We start from the raw sequence: 26,183 nt of genomic DNA on the forward strand, positions 1-26,183 counted from the left end.
GGTGCCGGGGCAGGCGGTGCCGGGCGCAGGCGGTGCGGGTCAGAGGCGGTGCTGGCGCAGGCGGTGCCAGGCGCAGGCGGTGCGGGTCGGAGGCGGTGCCGGGCTGAGGCGGTGCCGGTCGGAGGCGGTGCCGGGCGCAGGCGGTGCCGGGCGCAGGCGGTGCCGGGCGCAGGCGGTGCCGGGCGCAGGTGGTGCCCGGCCCAGGCGGTGCCGGTGGGAGGCGGTGCCGGCGCAGGCAGTGCGGGTCGGAGGCGGTGCGGGCAGGAGGCGGTGCCGGCGCAGGCGGTGCCGGCGGCGGTTGCTCCCCGAGACCGCCCACCACGCAGGCGCAGTAGCTCTCGGCCCGCCCCCCAGCCAGCCCCGCGGGGCTCTCAGCTAGGCTGCAGACGCGGCGACCGCAAGATTACTCAGCAAATACTTAGGAGATTGTGTTTCTTTATTTTTGTATTTTATCCAATACTTTGTTTAACTAGTAATTTGCTTTTGAGGCAGCATCATACAGGCATTTGTCAAAACACTGACCATTGCAAGATATTAACCAGTTGCTAAATTTTAGATGTAATTCAACCAGAGGAACAGATATTTAAACTGAGGGTCAAAAGAACTAGGAAAAATTGTCACATAATATCCTCAAATTTACCAAGACCAGAGTAGATGGATTTACAGAGAATTCGTGACTTTCAGGACTCCTCACACATATAAATTCTCTTTAGAGTTTAAGTCAGGTATAATGACATAGATGAGGCAGCAACAAGGCAAAAAAAGTACAAAAGTAAACAACTAGTAGTAGGGTGGGTTTGCAGGCTTCCTTCCCCGTACTTCCCCATCCCCATCAATGGCACCCAGGGTGGCCAACCCCACTCCTTTTCAGGCTTATAACTATGCATTGTGCAATCTTCAGGGATTCTGAGATCTTTATGCAATGTTAGTGCTGCCAGAATATGCTCTCTTGGGTTGGTCTTAAGCCATGAGGGATATAGATTCATATTCCTGTTTAAATATGAACATTCTTCTCATTTCACCCATGGGTCCCTTCCTTGTCTTTCTTGGTGAGGTGGTATGAGGAGGGCACCATGCAGTCAACGTTACTAGACGATGTGCTGTTCTGCATATATTTTGTAAGATTCTGAAAGATAAGTTTAATGTGGCCCATAAATGAAGTATTGTCCAGATTTCCTTCCTCCTCTGTATAAGACAATATTTGTTAATCATCATTATTCTTTGAGAAGAAAAATCAGCAGCTGGATGAAAATATCCATGGGCAGTATGAGGGATATTTCGGAATCATCAGTAATGATGTAACCAGCATTCAGCAAATGGTATTAGGGAGCTGCATAGGTAAGATGTGCATTGTTTCAACAGAAACAGGTTCTGATGAGCCATGACATTGGATAATAACAGTCTCACAGTAGGAGATAGTGAAATTAGCACAGTTGAGAACAAAGAACATAAGAGGATGGTTCATAGCTCTGAACAGTAAGAGGTGACATCTGGACAATGTGAGACTTCACATGACTAGATAATAAACACACAAATACTTCTTTTCTACCCATTATTATAATCTTCATCAATACCTTGCTAATTTTACAGTGACCTATTAGATCTGCAATTAATTAATTAATTAATTTGATGCTGAAGACTGAGCCCAGGAGTGCTTGACAACTAAACCACATCCCCAGCCCTCTATAATTTATTTGAAGTCAAATTATTTAGATAGGAATTCTACAAAAATATTTTCCAAGGTCTCAAAAAGCTCACAGGGGTTTACAATTATGTAAGTACTTCCAGTTGCAATTTCAGACTTTTTTCCCCCTAAAGTTTTGATATAATTAATTTTAATACTTAGGAGAGAATAATGAATCAAACAAAATGGGAAAGATAAACTTTGCTGGGCTTCCCTATAGCATGTTTTAATCAGTGCTGAACTTTGGAATTAGGAGTTGGAACTTGAAATTAAGATATAATTGGGTGAGGCCTTAGTTCTGCTATGTTTGTGTAATCCTCAGCAAGTCTCTAACTGCAACAAGTCTGTTCCATTTTCCTCATAAAGTTGTTTATGAAGATGGAATAAAAGAATTTTATAAGCAACTAACAGTGTTTTTCAATATTTTCATAAACCATTAAATGGAGAAGACAATGCACCAAAATTGTATGCTAAAGATACTGTCATAATTAATTTATAATTTTTTGTTATTTGAAAAAAATTTTTTTGAGTTGTAGATGGACACAATGCCTTTATTTTATTTGTTTATTTTTATGTGGTGCTGAGGATTGAACCCAGTGCCTCACACATGCTAGGCAAGTGCTCTACCACTGAGCCACAACCCCAGCCCTTTTTTTGTTATTTTTTACCATAAAGATAGATAGTAAAATTTTTAGTTGTGCTCTTAAAAATAAAAAAAAATCTACTAATATTCAGTAAATCCGTAATTGTTATTATACTTAATCTTGTATTCAGAATCATCACGGGGGTTGACACATAGGTACAATCTGATGTTCTTGTACTTCAGGTAGTGAGTGTAAGAATGAGTCAGTGGAAAAGTAGAAGGAGTCTTTTCACCATCTCTTACTCCAAAAACTTGTAGCTAATTTGAAGGAAAGCAACACTAACTGAATCCCATGCTTCTTTTCATTTAATTCAGATTGCTTGTAATGGATAATACCTTTTTTGAGAGGCTAGGGTTGACCAACACTTTAAGTCCCTTTATATTTCTGGGATTCCACACATAATTGCAGTAGGCCCTCCATATCTTACAGTAGGCCTTTCACATCTGTGGATTCAATCAACTACACATAGAAAATATTCGGAAAAAGGAAAATTGTATCTATACCAAATATATAATGACATTTTTCCTTGTTATTATTTCCCATACAACACAGGATAACAGCTACTTTGATAGCATTTTCATTGCATTAAGTACTATGAATAATCTAAAGATGATTTAAATGTCCAGGAGGATGTGCATAGGTTATATGCAAATATTATGCCATGTTATATAAGGGCCTTGAGCATCTACAAATTTTGGGCTCCACAGGGGGCATGAAGGTGGGATTGTGTGTATAGAGGTGTCCTGGAAGCCAACCCTGTGGATAACAAGGGGATAACTATAGTGTTGGTGACAGATAGAACCTGTCTTGTATAATAGATATTCTCATACTTGATATTTGTATCCCCAGAGATATATGATGTGAGCACATAACCTTTATTCTACAACCTAGACAAATACAGAACCTCTTCTAACTTTTTTTCATGTTTCATATTAATTATTCAGAATATTGTATTTCATTGTGGCATATTCATAATGCTTATAACATAGTTTGCTCAGATTAATTTCCTACTACCACCTTTTACTCTCTCTTATACCTCCCCTTTCTCTACAGTTAGTTTCCCTTTTACATTCATGATGTCCCCCTTCACCTCTTCCTTTAAATTTCTCATATGGGAGAAAATATATAATACTTTTGAATCTGACATTTTGCTTAGCACGATGGTCTTCATATCCATCCATTTTCTTGTAAATGACAGGATTTAATTCTTCTTTACAGTTGAATTAAACACCATTATGTATATATACATCATATTTTCTTTATATATTCATTTCTTCACAGATATCTAGACTAATTTCATATCATGGTTATTCTGAATTGTACCACTATAAACATAGGTATGCATGTATCTGTAAAGTATGCTAACTTTGATTCTTTTGTGTAAATGTCTGGATTGGTATAACTGGATCACATGGTAATTTTATTTTTAGTTTTTTGAGGAACCTCCATACTTGTTCTAATTTGTATTCCTACCAACTATGTTTAAGAGTTCATTTCCTCCCTTATCCTTGTCAACATTAATTATTATTTGTGTTTTTGATGACTGCCAGTCTGGTTGGAATGATAACCTCTTTTGACTTTGAATAAGAAGTTACTGATTCAAAGGAGTAAGATTTGGAGAAAATCCATTTTGGAGATGAATAGTGTCAGCAGAAGTGGCAGTAATACTGTTTCTAGCAGTGTTACTATGGTTTTACTACAATATTACTATAGCAGTATTACTATGGCTTTCGATGTTCAGTGCCAAAAGCTATGGCAGACCTGTCTCCAACCTTTAGTGACAGAAGCAGTGGTGACTTTTATGGACTGGTTCTGGAAGTTGGCCTTGCTTTGTTGCCCTCATTTCCTCCTGCTCTCCAATGCAAAGAATTGTGAACAACATTGTAAGTTCTCAAATAATACCCATTTTCGCAAAGTCGGTGTTGGTTTCTGTTGTTTGCAACTTCAAACCTTCTGATGATGAAAGTTCCATGCTGCTTTAACTATTGTTTTATTGTGATACTGGAACCCTTCCCTGATTTTCTTTCCATTTAGGTATCTACAGAGGCTCTTCTCATTCTGATCTCACATTTTTTTTCTGATCTCCTCTCCCACTGGAAGATGAAAACAGTGTGATATTCTTTATTGTTGAACATTTTACATTGGAAATTAGTCCTGTTGCTTCCTGGAGTCAACTTTCTAGAACAGAGGTTGTTGAATGTTGTAGAAAGAAGAGGCCACTATATCTGAATAGATTAAGCTCATTTATAAGTCTTTATCTTTATATCAACATATTTTTATATTCTTTAGCAACTTCATACTTGAGATGCAGAGATTTTGTCATTAAATTATGTGCACTTATTTTTAGGTAATTTTCACTTTGTTGCATAATGAAACTTCCATTATTTAGAAACATAAAATTTCAGAATACTTTTATTGACATCCCTTCCCCCTTCTCTGAGAGTTTAAAGATTGTGCATGTATGGGGCCCAATTCCTGATGTTTTTCATTGCAATATTTGTACTGATTCCTTCCAACCAAGATTATAACTAATTTAGAGTTTATTAAAAAGTTATTAGGCTGACATTTAAACTTATTTTGGTGGTAAATGTGGCAGAACTTTCTTTAAATACCACAAGGAGAAAAATTTTAACAAAAAAAATCATTTTATAGGTTTTCAATTAGTTTTTTTTAAAAGCACTAATGGTGACACATTCTGAACACATAAAAAACCAACAAAATTTCACACTTAAAAATCGACTCTACTTAATTAGTTTAAGTAGTAAATCTTACTCTAAAATAAAAATGAAAACCACTAATTTTGAGTACTTTTTAAACAAATTCCAGATGCTCAGTTAGTGCAATAAAGTATATTATATTGTCATACACATGCACCACTGACTCTTACATAAAATGAGTTTCCTTATAGTTTTGAAGCTTGAAAATAAAGTAGCAATTCAGAGGACAAAAGTTTCACTCAAATCTTATCTAATTTTTAAAAAGAGAAACTCATGATATTATGTAGACAATTTGAGTTAGCTCTTTATTCAGTAAAAACATGTGGTATGGAGAATCTATTAGTTTTCTATTGCTTCTATAACAAATTACCACATATATTGGATTAAAACAACTCAAATATGTTATTTTACAATTCAGTAGAAGTATGAAATGAGTCTCATTGTGTAGGCTGTGGAAGAAAACTGGGTTCTGCTTGTAGTCCCAGCAGCTCAGGAGGATGAAGAAGGAAGATTGCAGGTTCCAAGCCAGCTAAGCAATTTAGCTAGACCCTGTCTCTAAATAAAATATAAATAAGGGCTGTGGATGTGGTTCAGTGGTTAAGCACCTTTGGGTTTAATCCCCAGTATCAAAATAAATAAATAAATAAATACTCGGTCCTCATGTTTTCCAGCTTTGAGAGGCTGTCCATATCCCATAACTACTCCATTGTGTAGTCTGTGGGTAAAAATCTGGGCATCAACTTACAAGATCATCAGAAAGGCAGATTCTTGGGCTTATCACATACCCACTGATCTAGGATCTGCAGTTTAAACAGGATCCTCAGGTGAGATTCATGCACATATTAAAAGCATGTAGAAAATCAATCTCTTCCTTCCTTCCTTCTTTCCTTCCTTCCTTCCTTCTTTCTTTCTTTCTTTCAATCCAGGTGTATTTACCCACTGAGTCACATTCCCAGCCCTTTTTATTTTTATTTTGAGACAAAGTCTTGATAGGTTGCTTAGGGCTTCATTAAGTTGCAGAGGCTGACTTTGAACTTGTGATCTCCCTGCCTCAGATTCCCAAACGTATGGGATTACAGACATTCACCACCATGCTGTGATGTATTTCTTTTATGCAACCAGAGGTACTTCAATCTTGTCTTCTTCAGTCATTGAACTACCATTAAGTACTAGTAAGTAGTCTTTCATTTGAAGAATCATAAGGGAACTGAAAGGAATCTGAAAACCTCAGGTGTGACCATGCAGAAGCATCTCCTTTCAGTCATTTCTGTTCCCACTGTGAGCCTGTCTTCATTTTTAGCATTAGTAAGTGCCTAGTTCCATAGGAAGAATCATTATTTTCTTGCTAATTGGGAGAAAGGGGATGGGGGATGAAAAGTGACAGAAATCTGTGAATCAATGGCTTAATTTCCAGAAGATAAAAAGAGGGATCTTGGAAACAATAGACCTGAAAACATAATCTCAATACCTAGAAAAATTATAGAGTGAAGTAATAAAACATTTGTGAGTATTTAGAAGAACTTTGGAGAACTTGACATCACAATATGAGTTTACTGAGAACAAGACATAAGAAACCTTATATTCATTCATAATGGAATCTTTAACGTGGTAAATCAGAAAAATATGCTCACAGTGTATCCTGAGTAAAGCTCTTGGTATGCTTGGTGAAGCCCTTGATATGATTTGTGAAGCAACTGATACTATGTTGGGTGAGTGACAGCAGTGATGTGTTCTGATCTGGTAATAACCATTGTGCCCACCATGACTTAAGGAGAGCAGAGAGGTGTCTGTCCCAAATGTCCTATTTGCAAAGGCCATTCAAGAAAAAAAAAATAGAACTTTTTTTCTCATCCTCATACAAGTTGAAAGGGATAACAAGCAGACTATATAGTTTGGAAAAGGAGAATAAAAATTTCCCATTAAAAAAGGAACATTGTGATTAAAGTCAGTCAACTTCACAGTTTGGGAGTAAATTTCTCTGCATAGCAATGGATAGAGGTAGTGATCAGCTTGCAGAAATACATATGCAGAAGTACTAATCATAAACCCTCATGAGTTAATAGGGCAATGCAGCTGTAGGAGGGAAGGAAGGAAGCCTTCTTTGATTTTAAATTCCCAAGGCCTAGCTAAAACTTAGCATTTAGTAGGTACTTGGTGAATCATTTTTTTATACTGTGCATTGAACCCAGGGGTTTTATAACTATGGAGCTATACCACAGCCCTTTTAATTTTGAGATGGAGTCTTGTTAAGTTGCTTTGGGCTTCACTAAGTTGATGAGGTTGCCCTCAAACTTGTGATCCTCCTACCTCAGCCTCCTGAGTTTCTGAGATTACCGGCATGCACCACCATGCCCAGTGATAAATATTTGCTAAATGAACAATCCTTGAATTATACAAGCGTTAGAATTGTGTTTGGTTGCAGTAATAGAAATTTAAAGTCTATGGTATATAAAATGGCTAACATCCAAAATATTACATCTGCTTCTGAGTATCATATTTTTAGTGTTACACTGACAAAATGCTATGCTGTAGGAAAACTTGGAAACCTCTTTGGAGAAAAAAACCTGAAAATTATCTTCTGGGAAATGTTTTAGTGAAGTAAAAAAGTAAAAGGGGATATTTTAATTTTTTGCAGTGCTGGAGATGGTATTCAGGGCCTAGCACATGTTAAGCAAATGCTTTACCACTGAACTGTATCCCCATCCCCTAAGGGGATATTTTAAACAGGCATTAAAAATCCTTAAGTAAATCTAAGGATGGGCTTGTTGTTCTAATAGACACAGAGCAAATGTAGGAAAGCTACAAAGTAGTAAATTGAATTCTAACATAATTTTCTAACCAGTAGAGCTGGCTAATGATGGAATAGGCCTCCCTTGGTGGTGATGCATTTTCTATTTTTGGAGGCTAAATGATCATTGGTTACAGAGATGCTAGAGATAGGAATCTTCATGGCAGGATTTCTTAAAGAAAATTATGATTCTTAAGCATGTTCCTTCATGGGATTCAGATTTTTGTTTTTTTTTTTATTCTACTATATTATTCAGGAAACATTTATTGACTTTTCATTTGTTAACTTGTAGAATTAATATCTTCACTTTACTTCTGTCATTTGAATGAGACAAAGCGAGAGATGATGGTGGGAGCAGGGCATAGAAATTATAAGAAACAGGACTCTCTAAGACATTTAGAATATTTACATTTCTAGGTAAACTTCTACTTGCTAGATTTCTTTGCAATTCTTGTATTGATTTCTTTCCTACAGTGAATAAAAATTTTTTTGATATGTTAATAAAGTAGAAATTTCTCTGAATTTCTTTTAATTCCTAAGTAACTATGGCAGATTTGTATTGTTGGAAAATGTTTTTCTCAGCTATTCACTGATTTTAGGAACATAAAAATCTTCAGATATCACCCAAAGAATGTGAGGACACAAAACTTACATTTATAAGAGAAAAATGGATATTTAAAGTTCATGGATGTGACGATCATTGCCACTAAAAGTGTTACATTGTTAAAAACAGCTTTGCTTTTCATGTGATATGATAGTGAAATGTTATCATTGAGTGATTTCCTAAGGGAGACAGATGGATATACAAAGAAAGCTTGGCAGGTATAATGGCTCATGGGCTAGGACACTCCAGGAAGGTGAATTAGATGGACCTTATAGCTTAGTGACAAAACCTCTTAAAAGGAGATGAGAAATAATTGGCTCAATATCTAGGTCAATAGTTTCAGCTGATCACACTGAGTCAAAGAGCAAATGTTTTGTGTCACAAGCAGACCACATAAAGTTCTAGAAAAGTTCTTTGTAATGAAATTGCTAAAAAAAGAGAAAGAAAAATGCTGCAAAATTACATAGAAAAACTAAACAAAAACACTTGAATTGATATTTGTCACAAACCACCCCCTCTGCTTGTCCCTGGTAAATTTGAGGACAAAGCCAGTATTCTGGCTAAACAAAAAGATTGTCTGGGGCATGACAATGTGAAATAAAAGATTTTTTGTCTAATTCTTCCCATATGCTGGACAAACTAAGTTCATTGTTCAGAGTACTTTGATGAGGAAAAAAAGTTAATGAAGTAAAAACAAGAAATGAATCCAGCAAAGTCGTTATAATCTTGAATGTCCCACTGTCATATGATGCTATTAGTTGTTATTAACATTGCCATTTCTCTAGGGTAGGACCTACAAATTTTGTCTATGTATAACTCAGTGTTTTTTCCCCTTAAAAAGTTATTTGTAGGCTGTATAATAGGATAAAAAGCAAAAATCTGAATCCCATGCTGTAACACACTTAAGAATCAGCCTATAAATTTTTTTGAACATTTTTGCTTTATAATCACTAAAAATAATAATTGCTACATAAGACTAGGTGTAACATATATTTAAGATATAAAACATATACCACATAATGCACATCAAAAACTTATCATTGCAGTTGACCATACTCTTTTCCAAAGTGGTCATTTTGATTTACTCTTTCTGTCATGTATGCATTGCAGTTGATCCTTCTCCTCTCCAATATTTGATATTGTTAGTCTTCTCAACTTTTGCTAATTGAGTTAGGTTATATTATAAGTGTCAAGATTTATAGACATTTTTAAATAAAAGAGATATTAATAAAATGATAAGTCAGTGAAAAATTGACATTGCTCATTTATTCACCAAATATTTATTGTGTGCCTCATAGTTACCTATCACTAAGAAAACTATTGAAGCATATAAAGAATATTTTTAAAAAAGAAGATACAAATGCTCTTACCGTAGATTACAATATATGCAAAATTGAAGCATTCAAATAGTTCAAAATGACAGTATTATCATTTTTCACTTTTTGGTTTTTCTTCTTCTCTCCCTTCATAGTTTGTTTCTATACCTTTGGACTTTCCAGGAAAGAAACCTAGAAATGACCTCTAAGTCTGTTTATTTTTGTTTTATTCCTGCCATTCATCCTGTTAGTGCATACTTTGATTGCCAGTAATGTTAGTTCTCAGTCGTTATTTAAATACCTGAGGTAATAACTTTATACAGAGTAAAGATTGGCTCAATTGCTTTTGTACCTGTGGTGAGGCTGCACTTCATGGTGGGGTACACATGGCAAAGAAAAGCTGCTTACCTCTCTGGGCATGGTGGTGCTTGCCTGTAATCCCAGCAATGTGGGAGGCTAAGGCAAGAGGAGCTATGATGTTAATTTTATATATGTTAGCTATGTTATTTATAATTTTAAGTTGCTGTTGGAGACTGGGCTCCTCTGCATATCTCCTCCTGATTTTCCAATATCCACTCTGGGTCATTGAGTGAAGTGTGTGGGAGGGAGCACTGTCCAGCACCATCCTAGGCTCAGGGAGAGTAGGGGGTGGCCTCCAGCAGCAGGACTGACCCCTCTCGGCTTCATCCTCCAGGCCATGTCCGTCCACCCATGAGGCTCACTCAGCTCACAACAGGCCGCCCAGAGCATCAGACGTGTCTGTGGGCTCCCCGAGCGTCCCTTAGGCGAGGATTGACAAGTCAGGCTGCCAGATTCGGCTCCTCCCGACCAAGCTCCACGTGTAGGAGCCACGGTCAGTCAGGGACCTTACAAATGAGGGTGCGTGGGGGGGCCTGCAAGGGATGGCTGAAAGGGGAGAGCAGAGGTGCTGGGAGGGAAGGAAGAAACGTCTAAGAGAAATTCTGAGGATGAGGTTTGGCCGGGTTTGGCCTAAGGGGGCATCTGATCACTCAGACCTGGTGCTTCCTGGGCAGGAGTCCAGACGGTGAGCGGTGGACAGGAGAGCCCTCCGTGGGCTTGGGCTGTAGCACGATCCTCTTGTTTAGTAGCCCAGGTTGCAGGGAAAATGGTAGGTGTAAGACCAGTGAGAGGGCAGGCGGGCAGGAAGTGAGCAGAGGGGCCCTGCAGGGAGCAGGGAGCCCGAGGCCACCCCACGGGCCGGAGGATAGGGAACCACAGCTCATGGCAGGTGGCACAGCCAGGCTGAGCCTGGAGACAGCAGGGAGAGCTCTGCCTCCCGGACACGAGGGACACGGGGAATTCTGCAGGGGGGGGTGCCAAGCTCAGCTTGGGGCAAAGTGACACTCCAGGGGCCATGAACGTCCCGTGTGGCAGTGCAGGATGTATTTATTTGCCTGTGCCCTCTTGGCCAGTGCTGGCTGGAGAAGGAAGGTCCACCCCAGCATCTGCCCTTGTTTCATCTGCAGACAGAGGCCACCGTCTGTCACGGGGCTCAGGGAGCACTGGGGAGGGGACCATGGATGCAGGGAGCCCGTGGCTGGAACGCATCAGGGCTCTTGGGATGGCCTTCTCTCCACTTGCCATGGCGTGGCAGCTGCTGGAGGGCACACTACACGCTGGGACGCCGAGTTCCACTGGAGACGCTCCTGCCAACCGTGTATCATGGCGTGGTGAGCCGTCTGCACAGAGGGCACCTGAAGCCCGGGCACAAATTCAAGGGGGCAGGGGGCGGGGCCTGGGCAAAGGTGAAAGGACACAGGACCACTGGGACCAAGAAGGACAGTGTGGAGAGAGTGTGGACAGCATTGCCCGCGGCAAGGAGGAGACACGTAAGGGACAGTGCACCCAGGAAGGAGTGACAGACACCTGTGTGCCCAGCTCAGGCATGGCAAGGTCCTCTGTCCCTGCCCAGTTGGAGGCATTCTGGATGATTCCGCTGGTCTGCAGCACGCCCAGTCACTTCCCCGATTGTCACAACACACGACTAAACATTCAGGGTCCTGCAGGTGAACTGGGCTGGCACGACGCAATGACAGAGAAATCTCTTTCTTTGGGTTCAGCGATGGCCTCTCTGACCCAGCTCCCACCAAGGAGGCAAGACAGGCAAGACAGAGGGGGAGCCTGCCTCAAACCCGGGTTTTATTAATGGGGGGGCTAACCCATGGAACATTCTATCCACAAAAGGGCAAAGGATAGGCTGACAACCCACAGGGGGTGTGATTCAACCCCATCGGGTGACGCCCACCCCCAGAGCTGCACCTTTCTATCCAGGTGGAGGTCAAAACCCCTTGCACTGCAGGTGCAATGCAGTCCAGCACCTCTTTACCCAGGAGGTCCAGGTGTGTGCATGGCCCTGTTCAGGGCGGCCCGGTTCCTGATGGTGTGCGAGGCTCTGGGAGATAAGCATCGGACAGGAAGCAAGTGCTGAATCTGCCATGTGAGTGTGGAGACCCTCTGTGGGCTCAGGAGGCTGCCTCCCTGCGTTCAGCTGGCTCGCCGCACCCCTTTGGAACTCGGGTGGTGGAAGTCCCTCACCATGGCCCACTGCTGTCACATCGCTGTCCCCGTCTCTTCCTCCACTGCTTGGCTGGTCTGTGTGGCCGTGAGGGTCTTGACCGGGCTCCTGGATTCCAGGTACTCAACAGTCCCGTAGGAGACCATGGCCACTGCCAGGACGCCCAGCAGGATGTAGAGCTTGACACTGACACAGAGAAAGGAGCTGTAGCCGAAGGCGGCGACGAAACCCAGGGCCTCCCACATGCGATAACTGGCGAAAGCCGCTTCCTTGTTCCTCTCGAACAGGGTGCCAAAGAGAGCTGCAAGGGGAGGCGGCGTGAAAACCTGCGCCGACCCAGCGCCCGGAGGACGTCGGCGACAGAGCGCTCTGCCGCTGCCCAGTCCCCTCAGAACTGGACTTTCCGACCAGCCCTCCCTACAGACCAGGAACCCCAGCCGACAGAGGGGGCTGCACAGCCAGGCCTGGCCAGGGACAGCACCCTCCCCAGCCAGGAGCCAGCGAGGCCGGGCCCAGCCTGGCTGCTTCACTCAGGGACCTTCTGGGAAGCTGCTGAGGAGCTGGCCAAGCCAGGACCGAAGCGCTGAGTTTTCAGAGGGCAGCAGTAAGGCTACTCCTACATCTGGGATTTTCATTCCAATCCTTGGAGGATTTTTCCCTTTAAGTCACTCTTTTTCTTAACATCTTAAGTGTTTTTTTTATTTATTCTATGAAAGTTTTATTTTATTTTTTTGGAGGGAGGTAACCAGGGATTGAACTCTCGGACACTCAACCCCTGAGCCACTTCCCAGCCCTATTTTGATCTTATTTAGAGACAGGGTCTCACTGAGTTGCTAAACACCTCACTTCTGCTGAGGCTGGCTTTGAACTTGCGATCCTCCTGCCTCAGCCTCTCAAGCCACTGGGATCACAGAGGTGCGCCACCCCGCCTGGCATGATCTCATTCTTAATGGTCACACAGAAGTAGACATGTTTGGGGGTTATCCTGAGGACTTAAAGCAGAAGAATTCCACCAACAGATCCGGGGTGGAAGGCCCCTGGCCTGGTGAAGGAGCTCGTGTGGATAGGAGGTCCTCACAGGGACGGTGCTGATGAGAAAGGCTGCCGAGGATTGGGATGGGGTAACGTGGCTCCCTGGATGGGGATAGGTCACGGTGTCCTGGTAGGATGGGGGTAGATTGATCAATACGAATCCAGGAAAGCCTCATTAAAGTGGCCTCACAGGACCGGTGCTGATTAAGGGCCCCACGGGGCTGGTATAGATCAGAAGGGCCTGACTAGGTGGATGGAGACTACGTTGTCTTCCCAGGGCTGGGACCACTTAACCTCTCCCAGGATCCTTATTTTGAAGTCCTAACCCAAGTAGCTCAGAGTGTGCTCCTATTTGGAGACAGGGTCTTGGCAGAGATTACTAAGTTCAATGAGACCACCTAGGTGGCCCTAATCAGATATGGGCAGTGTCCTTACAGCAGAGGAAATCAGGCCACAGACTCCCAGAAGTATCACTTTGAGGACATGGGGAGGGAGGCCATCTGCAAGCTCAGAGACGGGCCTCAGCGGGCAGCAGCCCTGACCACACTGGCTGTCCAACTCAGGCCCCCACAAACGTGAGTGCTGTCAAGTCCCCTGGCTACGGTGGGACTGGCAGCTGCTGCAAACTCACGCAGTCTGATAAAAGCTTGCAGATGAAAGTCAGCCACTCAGCTTCCTGTCCCTCTGGGTGTGATTTTGGACACACCTACATGAGGTCTGCTAGAATCCCATCTCTGGACAGGACAGAGGAGCAGGTGCCTCTGGGAGGCCAGCTTATAAGATGACATGAGGACCTGCCCCAGTGTCTCCAGGTCACTGTCCAGCTCCGCCCAGCCTGCTGCTTCTCCCACCCTCTTCACGAAGACCACCCTTAGCCCCTGAGCTGCCACAGAGCCTTCCCAGTATGCAGGAGGCCATCCTGACAGCCTCGACACCTCCCTCCCCCTCCTGCCTAGACACATTCTAGTCTCTCTGCCAGCCCTCCCCCTCCCCCTGCTCCTCCCCCTCTCCTGATATTCCCACGCAGAGGGGAGTCCCCACCCGCATGGAGAAGTTGGGTCTTCCCAAGCCCTGTGACAGGGTGTTGCTGAGATGCTGAGGCTGCCTTGAGCTGGTGATCCTCCTGCCTCAGCCTCCTGAGATGCTGGGAATATAGCTATGCACCACCTTGGATGGGGGGCTGTGCCTTCTAGAGCAGGGCAAGGTCTGGGGAGCTCAGGGGAGCTCAGGGGAGCCAGCAGCAGAGACCCAGAGTTAAAATGCCTCTCCTGGCCATGACGGCTACCTGCAAACACACTCCGGGAGACATCACCAAGTACATGAGAATAACTGTTCTCCCCTAGGAGTTACGTGTTTGGAAAAGAAAACAATGTACCCTACTACAAAATACAGAAGTCATTCCACCTGAAACTACCCTTTATCCAAGGGTCCCTTGTTCTAGTCATTCACTGGACTTCAGCATTTGTTATGCCTGGGCTCTTAGTAACTTTGCCCAATTTTGACTTTTTTTTTTTTTTTTTTTTTTGCCTGAGAGTATGTTCTATGTCAATATAAAGAAAGGAATTAACACAATTGTTTGTGTGCCTCAGGGAGGAAAAAATGCAAACATTCTCACTACAATCCTGTTAAACATCTAGAGAGTGACAGTATGGAAGCTGTGGAGCTGTTTAGCCAGTTCCTTCTTGACTTGGAGTGCAGAAGTATTTTAGAGGATGCTCCTGCCAGGTGTGGCGGCACATGCCTGTAATCCCAGTGGCTCAGGAGGCTGAAACAGGGGGATTGTAGGTTCACAGCAGCCTCGGCCACTTAGAGAGGCTGTGAGCAACCTACTGAGACCCTGTCTCAAAGTAAAAATTTAAAAATTTAGATGTGACATGATTATGTCACTCAGTAAATCACATTTGTCTCTGTGGTGCAGGTTTCACCAAAGTCACTGCCTCCACTGAGGTCGTAGGGAGGGTCAGGAGACCAGCTCCGAAGCCCAGGGCTGGCATTGAAGCTGCTCCGTGAACAGGAAGAACATTCGGGTCATGGGAAAGGACCTGTCCTGGGGTCCAGTCCAGGATCTGAGGGGACTGTGTACTTTTATACCAAGTGTCAGGGGAAAGCCGTCCCCTACCTGGCACACTGGGGTGTAGCTGGTTTGCAGATTTTCTTTATTGAATTTCTAATCCCCCAGTGTCTCCTGGGTAAGGGTGGAACAGTGCCGTCTCAAGGTCTTCCCTTGACAGGGCTTTTCTGAGCCATGTCCCTCCAAGGGGCCCTGTGATCCCGTCACTGCAAGATCTGCCAGACACAGTGCTGTCTGCTTGGGGCACCCTCCTTCCCTGAGGTGGAAATGCAGGCCAGAGGGCTCCCTGCCCTTTTCAACCACCAGCCAGACATACACCCCTGCTCCCACCCCCATCGCCCAAGAACATCTGCTTCCTGCTCTCCCGAGTGCCCTCCCTGCAAACCTGCTCACTCTCTCTGCAGGAAGCAGAGTCATCCAACTGCACAGAGGCCCACACCCCTGACCTCAGCTGCCACTTCCCCGGGAGCCTCGCCAGCACTACTGCCTGGGTCAGGACACCACTGTCTGGGTCAGCACACCACTGTCTGGGTCAGCACACCAGTGTCTGGGTCAGGACACCACTGTCTGGGTCAGGACACCACTGTCTGCGTCAGGGCTCCACTGTCTGGGTCAGGGCTCCACTGTCTGGGTCAGGGCTCCACTGTCTGGGTCAGGGCTCCACTGTCTGGGTCAGCACACCACTGTCTGGGTCAGGGCTCCACTGTCTGGGTCAGCACACCACTGCCTGGGTCAGGGCTCCACTGTCTGGGTCAGCACACCACTGTCTGGGTCAGGACACCACTGTCTGGGTCAGGGCTCCACTGTCTGGGTCAGGACACCACTGTCTGGGTCAGGACACCACTGTCTGGGTCAGGGCTCCACTGTCTGGGTCAGGGCTCCACTGTCTGGGTCAGGACACCACTGTCTGGGTCAGGGCTCCACTATCTGGGTCAGGACACCACTGTCTGGGTCAGGGCTCTCTCCATAACCATGGGGGTGGGGACCGAGTTAAATTTCCACTCTCCACGCTGCTTCCCCCGACCCCAGTCCTGCCACCGAACTGGATGAGGACTTAGGCCTGTGACTCCTGCCATCATCATGGGTGTTTTACTTCCTCCCAGTCACCAGTCCCCCAAGTACATCAGGGGTCCCTGGGGACAGTTCTGTGGGGCTGCACCTGGACCCTGTCACCTCTCCTTGGCATTCTGGTCCTGTCCCACATCTGTGCCCGGGTGGGGGGCGGGACCACCAGTGTCTGCCTCACCATTTCCCATGGCCTGGCGTCAAGGTCACCCATCCTTTGATCTGGTGCCTGTATCTGGCCCACTCTCTGAACCCTGCAGGCCTCTCTCCTCCTCCCCCTCTGCTCAGCTTCTGGTCACCCAGGGACCACCAGGCCATGCAGGTGGCTCACCCTGCACAGCTGGAGCTGAACAGACACTCAGAGACATACTGCAGACCCAGAGCTCGGTGAGAAGCCCTCACAGTCCGGGCTCCCTCTCCTTTCCCCCACGCAAGCACCTGGCCTCTGACGGAGCCTTGGGCTGGCTGGGGTCTGGCGGCCACACCAGCGGCTGTCCACTCCCCTGCCATCTGCCCAGTGACTGAGCAAGGGGGCCAAGGGGCTGGGCTCTGCTCACTCACCATTGTTCTGCGTCTGCCAGACAGCGTCCCCCATGCCCCAGAGGCCGGGGAGCAGGAAGAACACTGCCATCTGGGAGGAGCGTGGACGCCACAGCAGGAGGGCCACAATGCAGGAGAGGTGGGTGGCTGCACCTGGGACAGAGGGAGGGGCCAGGACACGCAGTGCTTAGACCCCAGCAGAGGAGCCACATTTCCTCCTCTGCCCCCTGCTTAGCCGTCACCACAGTGTGAGGGGACCGCAGGTCTCTTGAGCAAGCTGGGGCATTGTGCCACCTGATCCGGGTGGACCTCTGGCCTCCAAACCTGCCTCAGAGAACCTGTCCCGTGGACTGCAGCTGCCTCAGCCTGGGGGGTTATAGGCTGTCTTCTCTGGACCTCAGGTGGCTCCTAAGCTGAGGGGACTTAGACTCAGTGACTGCAGAGGGGCTTCTCATGAGGGTGAGCCTAGGGCCCCTGGTCAAATGTTTCTACGGAGTTCCTGGGCCTCCGAGCTACTGGGTGGCACCTGTGCCATCAGTCCCCACCCCCTGTCTGAGCAGTCCCCCCCTTCCACTGCCGAACTGGGAGGGGGCCACCTACCCAGCACGTAGATGGCTCTCCTGCCCGTGTAGTGGGAGAGCCTCCCAAACAACAGAGAGCAGAGCGCAGTGGACGCAGAGAAGCAGATCATCACGTAGCCCACAAACTGGATGCCCAGGACGCAGGTGACGAAGGACTGCAGGAAGCACAGGGGGCCGTCAGCAGGGCCCACGCTCCTCTGTGGCTCCAGCCCCAACTCCCTGTGCTGCTGAGAACCACTGGCCCTGGGACAGCAGGCACACTCCTGTCTGCAGGCCCAGCACAGGGGACGACACTCGTGACCGTAGGGACATCCCCCCCAGGGTCACAGCTGAAAAGAGAGCGAGTGGACAGACTTCTACGTGGAGTCCTCCCCGTTCTGTGCCCGGTGTCACCGTCTAGGCATCGACCCACGGCACTCGGAGGGACAATCGTCCACCAACCCCATCACTTCCTACTGGCCCTAAAGACAGAAGAAGATGGTTTGAAAATTGGGGTCTAGCAGGAGAGGCCAGGAGCTGAGATGCTGCCCTGCCAGTCACAGGAAGTCCCTGGGCACCCTCAGCACACACTGCCATCCTGGGCAGGACCAAGGCAGACACCCAGGAGAAGGGCCGGGCTGACGGCAGCCCACATGGAGACTGCTCACCTGGGCTGGGGCACGGACAGCCCTGATGGCTTTGGGGTGTCCAAAGGCCAAGTGGACTTTGGGTTGTCCTGTTTGCCTCTTTGGAACCTTCGAGACCCTCCCTCCACACCGGAGACTGCCCTCCGTATAGCACTGACACACGCAATTCACCACACCAGACAGTCCTGGGGCACACTCGTCCCTCAAGGATGCTTGTCCTTGATCTGAAATTCAGTCTGAATGGGCAGCTGCCCCAATGGTGCTGGTAGGCAGCTCGGCCAGGGAGGCGGGGTGGTGGGAATGAGGCAGGAGGACCAAGCCCTGGAGGGCAGGCCTAGGTGACCCAGACTAGCCAGTCCAGCCTTGATTGTAGCCCTCTCAAGGTTACATAATGCCCAGAGTGTGGTGGGGACAGGGATGTCAACTCCCACCCAGGACCTGAGAGGGCCTGTGGGTCTGAAGGTACTTGGGGCTGAGTCACACACTCAGCCCTGCCAGGGCCAGCACCTCTGTGGGCTGTTCCCACCCTGGACCTGGGTAGGTGGCCCTGGGACCCTGTGTCCCTTCAGGTGCAGACGGGGCAGGGGCACCAGTCGGGCGGTGACTGCATGAGCTGCTGCAGGGCCTACCCTGGTGTACTCTCCAGAGAGGAACCCCTGCTGCAGTCCACTGTACATCGGCAGCAGGGTCAGGAGGCACAGGCGCTTGTCCCTGAAGAGCTTGAAGGTTGACAGTAAGGTGGACCCAAGGCGTGGTGGCTTCGTCTCGGCCTCGTTCTGGGATTCACTGTCCTCTGTGGCTTCCAGAAACACGGCTGTCAGCAGGATGGCCAGGACGCCAATCGCTGAAAGGGGCAGAGGGGCAGGGAGCTTCAGTGTGGACAGGACTCACCCAACTGCTTCCTGCCTTCCCACAGGTTCTCCCAGTCTAGACGCAGGTGCCGTCAGACACACCAGACCTCAGCCAAGCCTGGGACCCCACGTGCCTAGCCACACAGACACACATGTTGCTCGTGGTCAACGTGGGGCCTCCAGGCTTCCACGGGGAACCTGCCATGGACCCGCACTGTCTTCACGGGCACAGGAGACACAACAGGCCACCGTCTGTCTGAATTCCTGCAGCAATGTCTACCGACAGCAGACTTTTTAGGAAAACAAGTCCCATCAGGGTACCATGTGCTACACTCGTGTTTATTTTGAATCTTTTACCTAAAATACTTTGGTGGGAACTGGTTAAATGGAGTGGATGCCATCACAGTGGGTCACGTTCGCTGCAGGGGATAAGGACAGAACTCTATTACCCAGGTGGAAGAGGCCACCAAGATCAGTAAAGAAGAGACAAAGCAAGTGCTGAGCCAGGTGCTGACCATGCGCCACCCGTGCTCAGCAAGGGGGACATGGGGATTTAGTCCCTATGTGCCCTGAAGGACTGGAGAGAAGCAGACTGGGGCGGAGGGACAGTGCTGAGGGGCTGCACAGCCTTTTATCTGAACCACGTCAACGGGCTGCTGTGTAAACTGCTGTTTCTAACAGTGTTGGGATCCGCTCCGAGGGAGCATCCTGGACCCCCAGGTGCCAGGCCTCAGGAGCCAATGAGTCCCCTCCTCCCCGCCTGCCCCTGGCCCGCCCTCCTGTGCCTCAGCCCTGCTCTGGGTGGGGCCAAGCTGCTGCAGGTGGTGTCTCTCCACAGAGTCCCTTTCACTCCCAGCCGGTTCTCGGCTTTCTGGCAACAGGGATGACCCCGTGTGGGTGGCACAGGCTAGACGGAGGGAGTCTGGTCTTTCCCCTCCTCCTGGCACCGCTGGCCCTCAGAACACTTTGCAAGGACTCCTTCCCAGGGCGAGTATCTCAGACCTGCCCTCCTTGAAGTTGGTGTGAAGGATTCGTCTCCATCTCTCTGACCTCGCCACCCCTCCCCTTTCATGACCAAGGGGCACTGGGGAGGCTCACCGAGCTCTGCAGCTGACCAGCCCTCACCAGCCACGTCAGGGCCTTCACCTCTCGCCCAACTGACAGCTGGGTGTGGGGCACAGGAGCTCCCTGGCATCCCCAGCTGAACAGGCCCCTCCAGAGGAAGCCTGGAGTCTGGCTGCGTGTGAATCAGGGGGAAATCATGGTTTCCTCTCCTCTGCGGAGACGGGGAGCTTGGGAGAGGCAGGTCAGCATGCAGAAGCCACACACCTTTGCTAGGAGCCAGGTGTGTGCAGACACCATGTGACCCAGTTCCCTCAAGGCGGTGGGGGATGTTGTGCAGGTAACGCTCTCGCCCTAAAGAAACTGGCTGCCAGAAACTACTTCATGAGTACAATGCTCAGGGAGCCTGAGGTCACTAAGTCACCGTGCTCTGCAGGTGCCAAGTATCTATCTAATGAGCAGCACCTGGGGCTAAGGCAAAGGAGGACTTGAAGGTGGCCTGAGGGTGCCACCCGTGCAGGGCAGGAGGGAAGGAGGGCCCGCGAGCCACGGACGTGCCGAGGGGGTCTCCTGTGGTCTGTGCCACTCCTCTAGATCTGGGTCAGCACTCGGCCTGTGGCCACATCCTGCTACCACCTGCTGCCGAGAATACTGCGTTAGCGTTGACTGACCCACGTCTCTGGCCTTCCCCGGGTGAAGACAGAACGAGCAGTTTCTTGAGACCAGGGGATGCCAGGAGCCTAATGTCCACTCCCAGATCCATCTCTCAGGGTGGTCACCCCAGGTCTGGAGTCCTGGAGCCATGGTCTCTGCTCTTGGTTGTCCAACTAGAGAGTGCAGAGGAGGGACGTGATCTCAGCTCAGCCTGGACACTGCCGTGAGCTGGGCCTACCTGCTCCCGTGGGGGACAGGGAAGGAAATGCAGGGAAAGCGGAAAGCGCAGGCCTGGCTGACCTCTACCCCTGTCCCCAGCACCAGACCCACAGAACCTGGGAACCCACGGGAAAGCACAGGCCACAGCCTGCTCCTCACCGACTCCCTCCACACCCTCCACTCTCCTTCCCAGCCACTCATCCGGCCTCAGACACCTTGGAGGGTCACCAGTCTCTGCTGTCCAGCCATGCTCCTGAACCTCCAGGCTCTTGGTCCCTCTGACCCTTTCACACCCACTCCCTGCTGCTTCTGCTCTCTTGTGTGCTCTGACTCCCCGTTTGCTTTTCCGTCTTCTGCAGGGCTCCCATGCCCTGGCCAGCCTGTGAGCACTGAGTCGCCCAGGCTATGGACCGTCCTCCCTGAAGTCCTTCCTGCTTCTTCCTCCCTAAAAACTCATCTCCTCCTGAGATTTCAAACTTGGCCCCTAGATGCCCCCAGACCCTCTCCTGTATCTGGTCCCCTGTACACTCTGAAGGGTCATCTGCCCCATCAAGCCAAATCCCTGCAGGCTGGTTGGCCTCAGCCACTTCTCCCTGTGTCTGCACACACACCCACTGGTCTTGTCCTCACTGTCCAGATGCTGCCTGTGCCCCTCGCTGCTCCTCTGGGTTGTGGCTCCCTGCTGGCTGGTCACCACCCAGCTTTCCTGCATCCCCACATCAGGTGGATATGAAAATCTGCCCAGGAAACAGATCTGCCCTTATCCTTGGGTCTTTCACAGTAGCCTTGACCAGTCTGACCACCTGTCTCAGACAGCCCACAGTGTCCCCCCAGTCGCACCTCCATCAACCCTTCCTGGCCTTTCAGGGTCACCTGGATGGAGTTGGTCCTCAATGCCTTGGTCCCCTGGATGGGGTCTGTGGTAGCTGCTTGCCTAGTGAGCTGGCTGTGGCCAGTGAGCTGGCCAAGTGTGGCTAGGGAGCCTTAGAAACAGACTGTGGGATTTAATTGGTTGGAATGTGGCTGATGGCCAGTGCATGGGGCTCTGGGGATGAGAAGAGATTTAAATGTCACGGGCACCCTGCAGGGTAGCGCTGGCCCACAGGCCTGCTTTCCAAAGAGAAGCCCCTGAAGACCTCCAGACCACACAGGGCAGGGGTGCTGAACGGAGACGGACCACTTAGGAGCTGGGAAGGTGCTCTTCAACCCAGGAAGAGGCTGGGCTTGGCCTTCGTGGGACTCTCTTGGGCTCAGGACACGTACCGGTGTAGATGCCCAGCAGTGTGTAGATCAGCTCCTGGGAGGGGCGGTGGGTGCTGTTGGTGGGTGCTGTGGCCATCAGGCAGTCGTTGGCCCCACAAGACTCGGGGTGCTCCTCTGGGGTGGCCTCTGTGGGGTCAGGAGTGTTAAGGTCTGTAAACAAGTCAGATTGGCACCTGTTATTTTGCCAGAGAAATGTTAAAGTCTGTAAACAAGTCTGGATGGCGCCTGGCCAAATGCCAGAGGGAGTGGTTTGTAAAGTAACAAAAGCAAGCCATTAAGTGTGGAGATTCCTTATTGGTTGACTGCTGTATCTAGTTTATGCTAATTAAGATAAGCTGTGTAGAATGTATAAATACCTCGGTTGTCCTACAATAAACGGCTCCTATTCCTGCTGCATCAACGTACACAAGTCATTCGTCACCCCCCGCTTATTCTGCTGCAGCCGGACTGCGGCAAGGAGCAAACAGCCTATGAGAGTCCTGGTGATAGAGAGTCCTGGGCGACGGAATGGGAACAGGGCGCAGGGTGGTGGAGCCTCTGAGGCAGAACATGGAAGGACCCAGCTGTTTGACAAGGACCAGGGCACGTTCACCCTTAGGCACACCCTGATCTCAAGACCCCTCATCAGGGAGGGAGAGGGTCAAATCCGCTTTCTGCCGAGACAGGGAAGAGCACACGCAGCGTGGGCCTGGCTACTTCGTGCCCTCTCCTAACGCACCGCAGTCGGTGTCCAGGGTCTGCATGGCACAGCCTCGTGACAGTGACCTCGCAGCACTGTCTGGCGAGACGTGCAGCACAGGGACGGAAGGCCGTGAGAGCTGAGGGCACCAGGCGGTGGGTGCGGAAACCCCGCTGGCCCTGAGGATGTGTGCCCTGGGTTCCTGCCCTCAGCTCCCAGGCCTGAATGTCCAGTGAGCCTGCTGCTGCACTCGCCAGGGCCCAGACATAGCCCTCCCTGCTGGGGGACAGCAAGAACCAAGCCCCTGTGGTTTCCCTGTGGGGATGCCAGTAGCCAGTGATGATGGTGCTCTGGAAAGAGCAGGAGGTTTGGCTACAGCTTCCCAAAGCTGGGCTCTACCTGGGAGAGCAGGAGCTGGGCCAGGCTGCAGGACAGGGTCAACCCGACAGCAGCAAGAGGCCAGAGCCTTTCCCCCAGGGCCGGCTCCTGCCCAGCTCCTCTGGCCAGACTGAGATCCTCCACACGGTGGTGTGCAAGTCACGTTTCACATCACAGCTGGGCAAGGGACACTTAAGGCAGGTGATGCAGGGCTCCGCCATGAGTGCACCTCTTGTTACAGGAAGGACTGGCCACAGAACTTTAAAAAGCTGCCCATGGATTAATTCCATAGGAAATAGTCAGGCAAACCTGTTCTTTGCCCCCAAGGAAGCCATGACTCCATGGACCCTTGCTCCCTGGGAGGGGGCAACGTGTGGAGATGGATCTTCAGACCCTGACTGTCCTTGGAGGAGCAGGGTCCGCATGTGACTCTGCAGCTGGGGCCAGCTGAGGGCCTCCTCTGGGAACAAGGGCAAGTGCCTACGTGCTGTCCGCCCTCTTGGAGGTCACCAGGGACACCCTGTTCTTCCCTTACCTTGAGTGGGAGTCTGCCCAAACACCAGAGAGGAGATCAAGTTGCCCCACACCCCAGAGGACTGGAAGATGAGGAAGAAGATGCCGAAGTACTGGTTCACCACGTCCTCGCGGAGCTCGCCCACTTCCTGTGCATGCGTGTTCCCCAGGACCGTGAGGTAGGTGCACTGAGCAGACCACAGGGGGGCCGCTCCCAGCCCCAGCAAGATGGAGGTGGGGATCAAGGTGAACCTGCAGAAAGGGCAATGGGTGGCCCCTGCATCCCTGCCCTTGATCCTGGCCACGCCTCCCAGACTCACCCTCCTCAACTGAAGGTTGAGGTTCTTCCTGCCATTACTGGGGCCATGGAGCCCGTGGGGTGCAAGGGAAGCTGAGGGCCATGGACAGATCCCAGGAAGAGGTCAGCACTGGAGGTCAGGAGGAAGAGAGGGAGCCTTCGGGAAGGCAGGGAAGTCCTGGTGGGAAAGTGGGGAGGGGGCTGCCAGTCAGCCTCCTGCAGAACCTGAAGGGACCAGCACAGAGGAGCGCAGTCAGGTGCCACCAGAGTCCTGCAAACCAGGAGGTGGGGGGGCGGGAGGGCGGGTACCAGCTGGCGTAGAAGTTGCCCAGGGAGAAGGCCACGTAGCAGCACATGGAGCCAACAATGGTCCACTTGCAGCCACATCTCTTGATGAGAATGGGTGGAAGGAACATGGAGGACAGGAGGACAGCGCCGTAGAGCGTGCCAAGCGTCGCCACCCCCATGCCATCCTCGCTGTAGAGGCTGCTCTGTGGAAACAAGACCGGCCTGTCAAGGAGGGGGAGGAATAGGCAGGAGAGTGGTGTGGGTGCGAGGACCTGTGGGCTCAAGGCCACCTCAGGTCCCCAACCTAGTAACAGGCCCTCTTGTGCTAAGGACACTGCAGGTAAGTGGCGTAAGGCCAGCAGCCTGTCAACAGCAGGGACGGGCACCCTGCTCCCTGTAAGTGTGGAGGTGGGGACACCCGCCGGCCTCAGCACCTGGGAGGAGGACCAAGAGAAGCTGCTGGAAGGCCTCCCTCTGCTTGGAAGCAGAGGGCCCTTCTCCCGATCCTCCTGCAGTGCTGGAGCAGTACTGAACTCTGGTTCAATACTGGGCATGCAGTAGGAGGCTACTTCTTGACCTGGTTGACAAACCATGGGAGACTGTGGTCATCACCAGAAGTTCCAAAACGCTGTCATTGTATGACAGCCCTGGCCACAAGGTGCAACACTGAGCAAACTGCTCTCAGGGACAGCGATGGCCTGCCTCCTGCCAGTCCATGGAACTCTCTGAAGGTCTAACTGCCAGTGAAAGATCAGACTTGAAGTCATGTCGACTCAACCCAGGTCCATGGCACCAGCACCAGAGCCTTCTGGAAACCATGGGGTTTCGTACGACTCGGACTCAGGAGGAAGCAGTCCATCAGTAGTTCAGAAGGAAGACTGTTCTGCCCAGGTTCACACTTTTGCTTAAAGGCAGCATGGGATCGATGAGGTCTAGCAAGGTTTGATAGATTGGTATTTCTGCACAGAGCACAAAGCCAGGGGCAGGGAGCCATGGAATTCAGGATTTTTCTTGTGTCTCCTTCTGACCACCAAAGGCAAATCGTCCTCTAAAGCACTCTCTTGAGACACTGGCTCTGCTTGTCCAAGGGTCACACAGTGTACAGCCCGTGGAAATGTAAGTAGGACTGACGCTGTCAGGTTTGTATTAAAACACAGTCTGTTCTTGAGAATGCAGAGGCACGGGACGAAGAGAGTCTAGGGTGCATTGACAAAAGAAATGGCCTTGCACTATCTGTTGCCTGTGGCTCTGGAGGCAGGACAAGCTTAGAGGTCAAGGTCATGTTCCAAGGCCCACACCTACCTGCAGGTTCTGCAGACCTCCGTAGGCTGTGAAGAGGAGGAGGAATCCAAAGGAGACCACGAGGACGTTCCTCAGGCTTCTCTCCATGGTGCCAGCTCAGGGTCCACTGGCAGTGGGCACATAGAGGTGGAGCTCCCTGCAAGAAGCAAGTAGGCACAGGGAAGCCACCTGAGCCAGGGTGCCGTCCTCCCTCTGAGTCACAGTGTGCTAGCCGTCAAGGCTGCTACTAGTTAATGAACTTGGTCACACTGGGCCCCGGAGCACCAGGGTGTGTTACTCATTTACCTTCCTGCATCTCACCTCGACCCCTTCCTCTGAGGCAGTGCGGGTGGCTCTTCTCAGCCGGTACACGATGGCACTTTCACATTACTTTGGATAGGTGTGATCTCATGGCAAAGTGATACACTTCCTATTCTACATGTGCATGTTACCTACCTTCTACCTGGAAAGAAGTTGTCAACAGTGCTGAATG

General features: G+C 49.6%; 1 protein-coding gene across 1 annotated transcript; it reads right to left on the bottom strand.

Annotated features, from left to right (window-relative positions):
• Nucleotides 1-12,324: 12,324 nt before the first annotated feature.
• Nucleotides 12,325-25,798, bottom strand: LOC143402258 (protein unc-93 homolog A-like). Its single transcript, XM_076859651.1, has 8 exons — nt 25,712-25,798; nt 24,431-24,612; nt 23,846-24,075; nt 22,254-22,379; nt 18,834-19,048; nt 17,598-17,733; nt 17,019-17,150; nt 12,325-12,590 (listed from the first exon to the last, which is right to left on the bottom strand). The coding sequence occupies exons 1-8, from the start codon at nt 25,796-25,798 to the stop codon at nt 12,325-12,327; spliced, it is 1,374 nt and encodes a 457-aa protein (XP_076715766.1).
• Nucleotides 25,799-26,183: the final 385 nt, after the last annotated feature.

This window comes from Callospermophilus lateralis, chromosome 6 (genome assembly GCF_048772815.1).
Source record: "Callospermophilus lateralis isolate mCalLat2 chromosome 6, mCalLat2.hap1, whole genome shotgun sequence".
Taxonomy (NCBI): Eukaryota; Metazoa; Chordata; class Mammalia; order Rodentia; family Sciuridae; genus Callospermophilus; species Callospermophilus lateralis.

What these genes read in the sequence shown, in the direction of transcription:
- LOC143402258 (XM_076859651.1), bottom strand. Translation starts at nt 25,798, where the DNA reads ATGGAGAGAAGCCTGAGGAACGTCCTCGTGGTCTCCTTTGGATTCCTC. An exon ending in TCTCTGGAGAGTACACCAGG is followed by an intron (nt 17,734 to 18,833) that starts GTAGGCCCTGCA and finishes TGCTTCCTGCAG; the next exon opens with TCCTTCGTCACCTGCGTCCT. An exon ending in CTGGCAGACGCAGAACAATG is followed by an intron (nt 12,591 to 17,018) that starts GTGAGTGAGCAG and finishes CTCCCCTTGCAG; the next exon opens with CTCTCTTTGGCACCCTGTTC.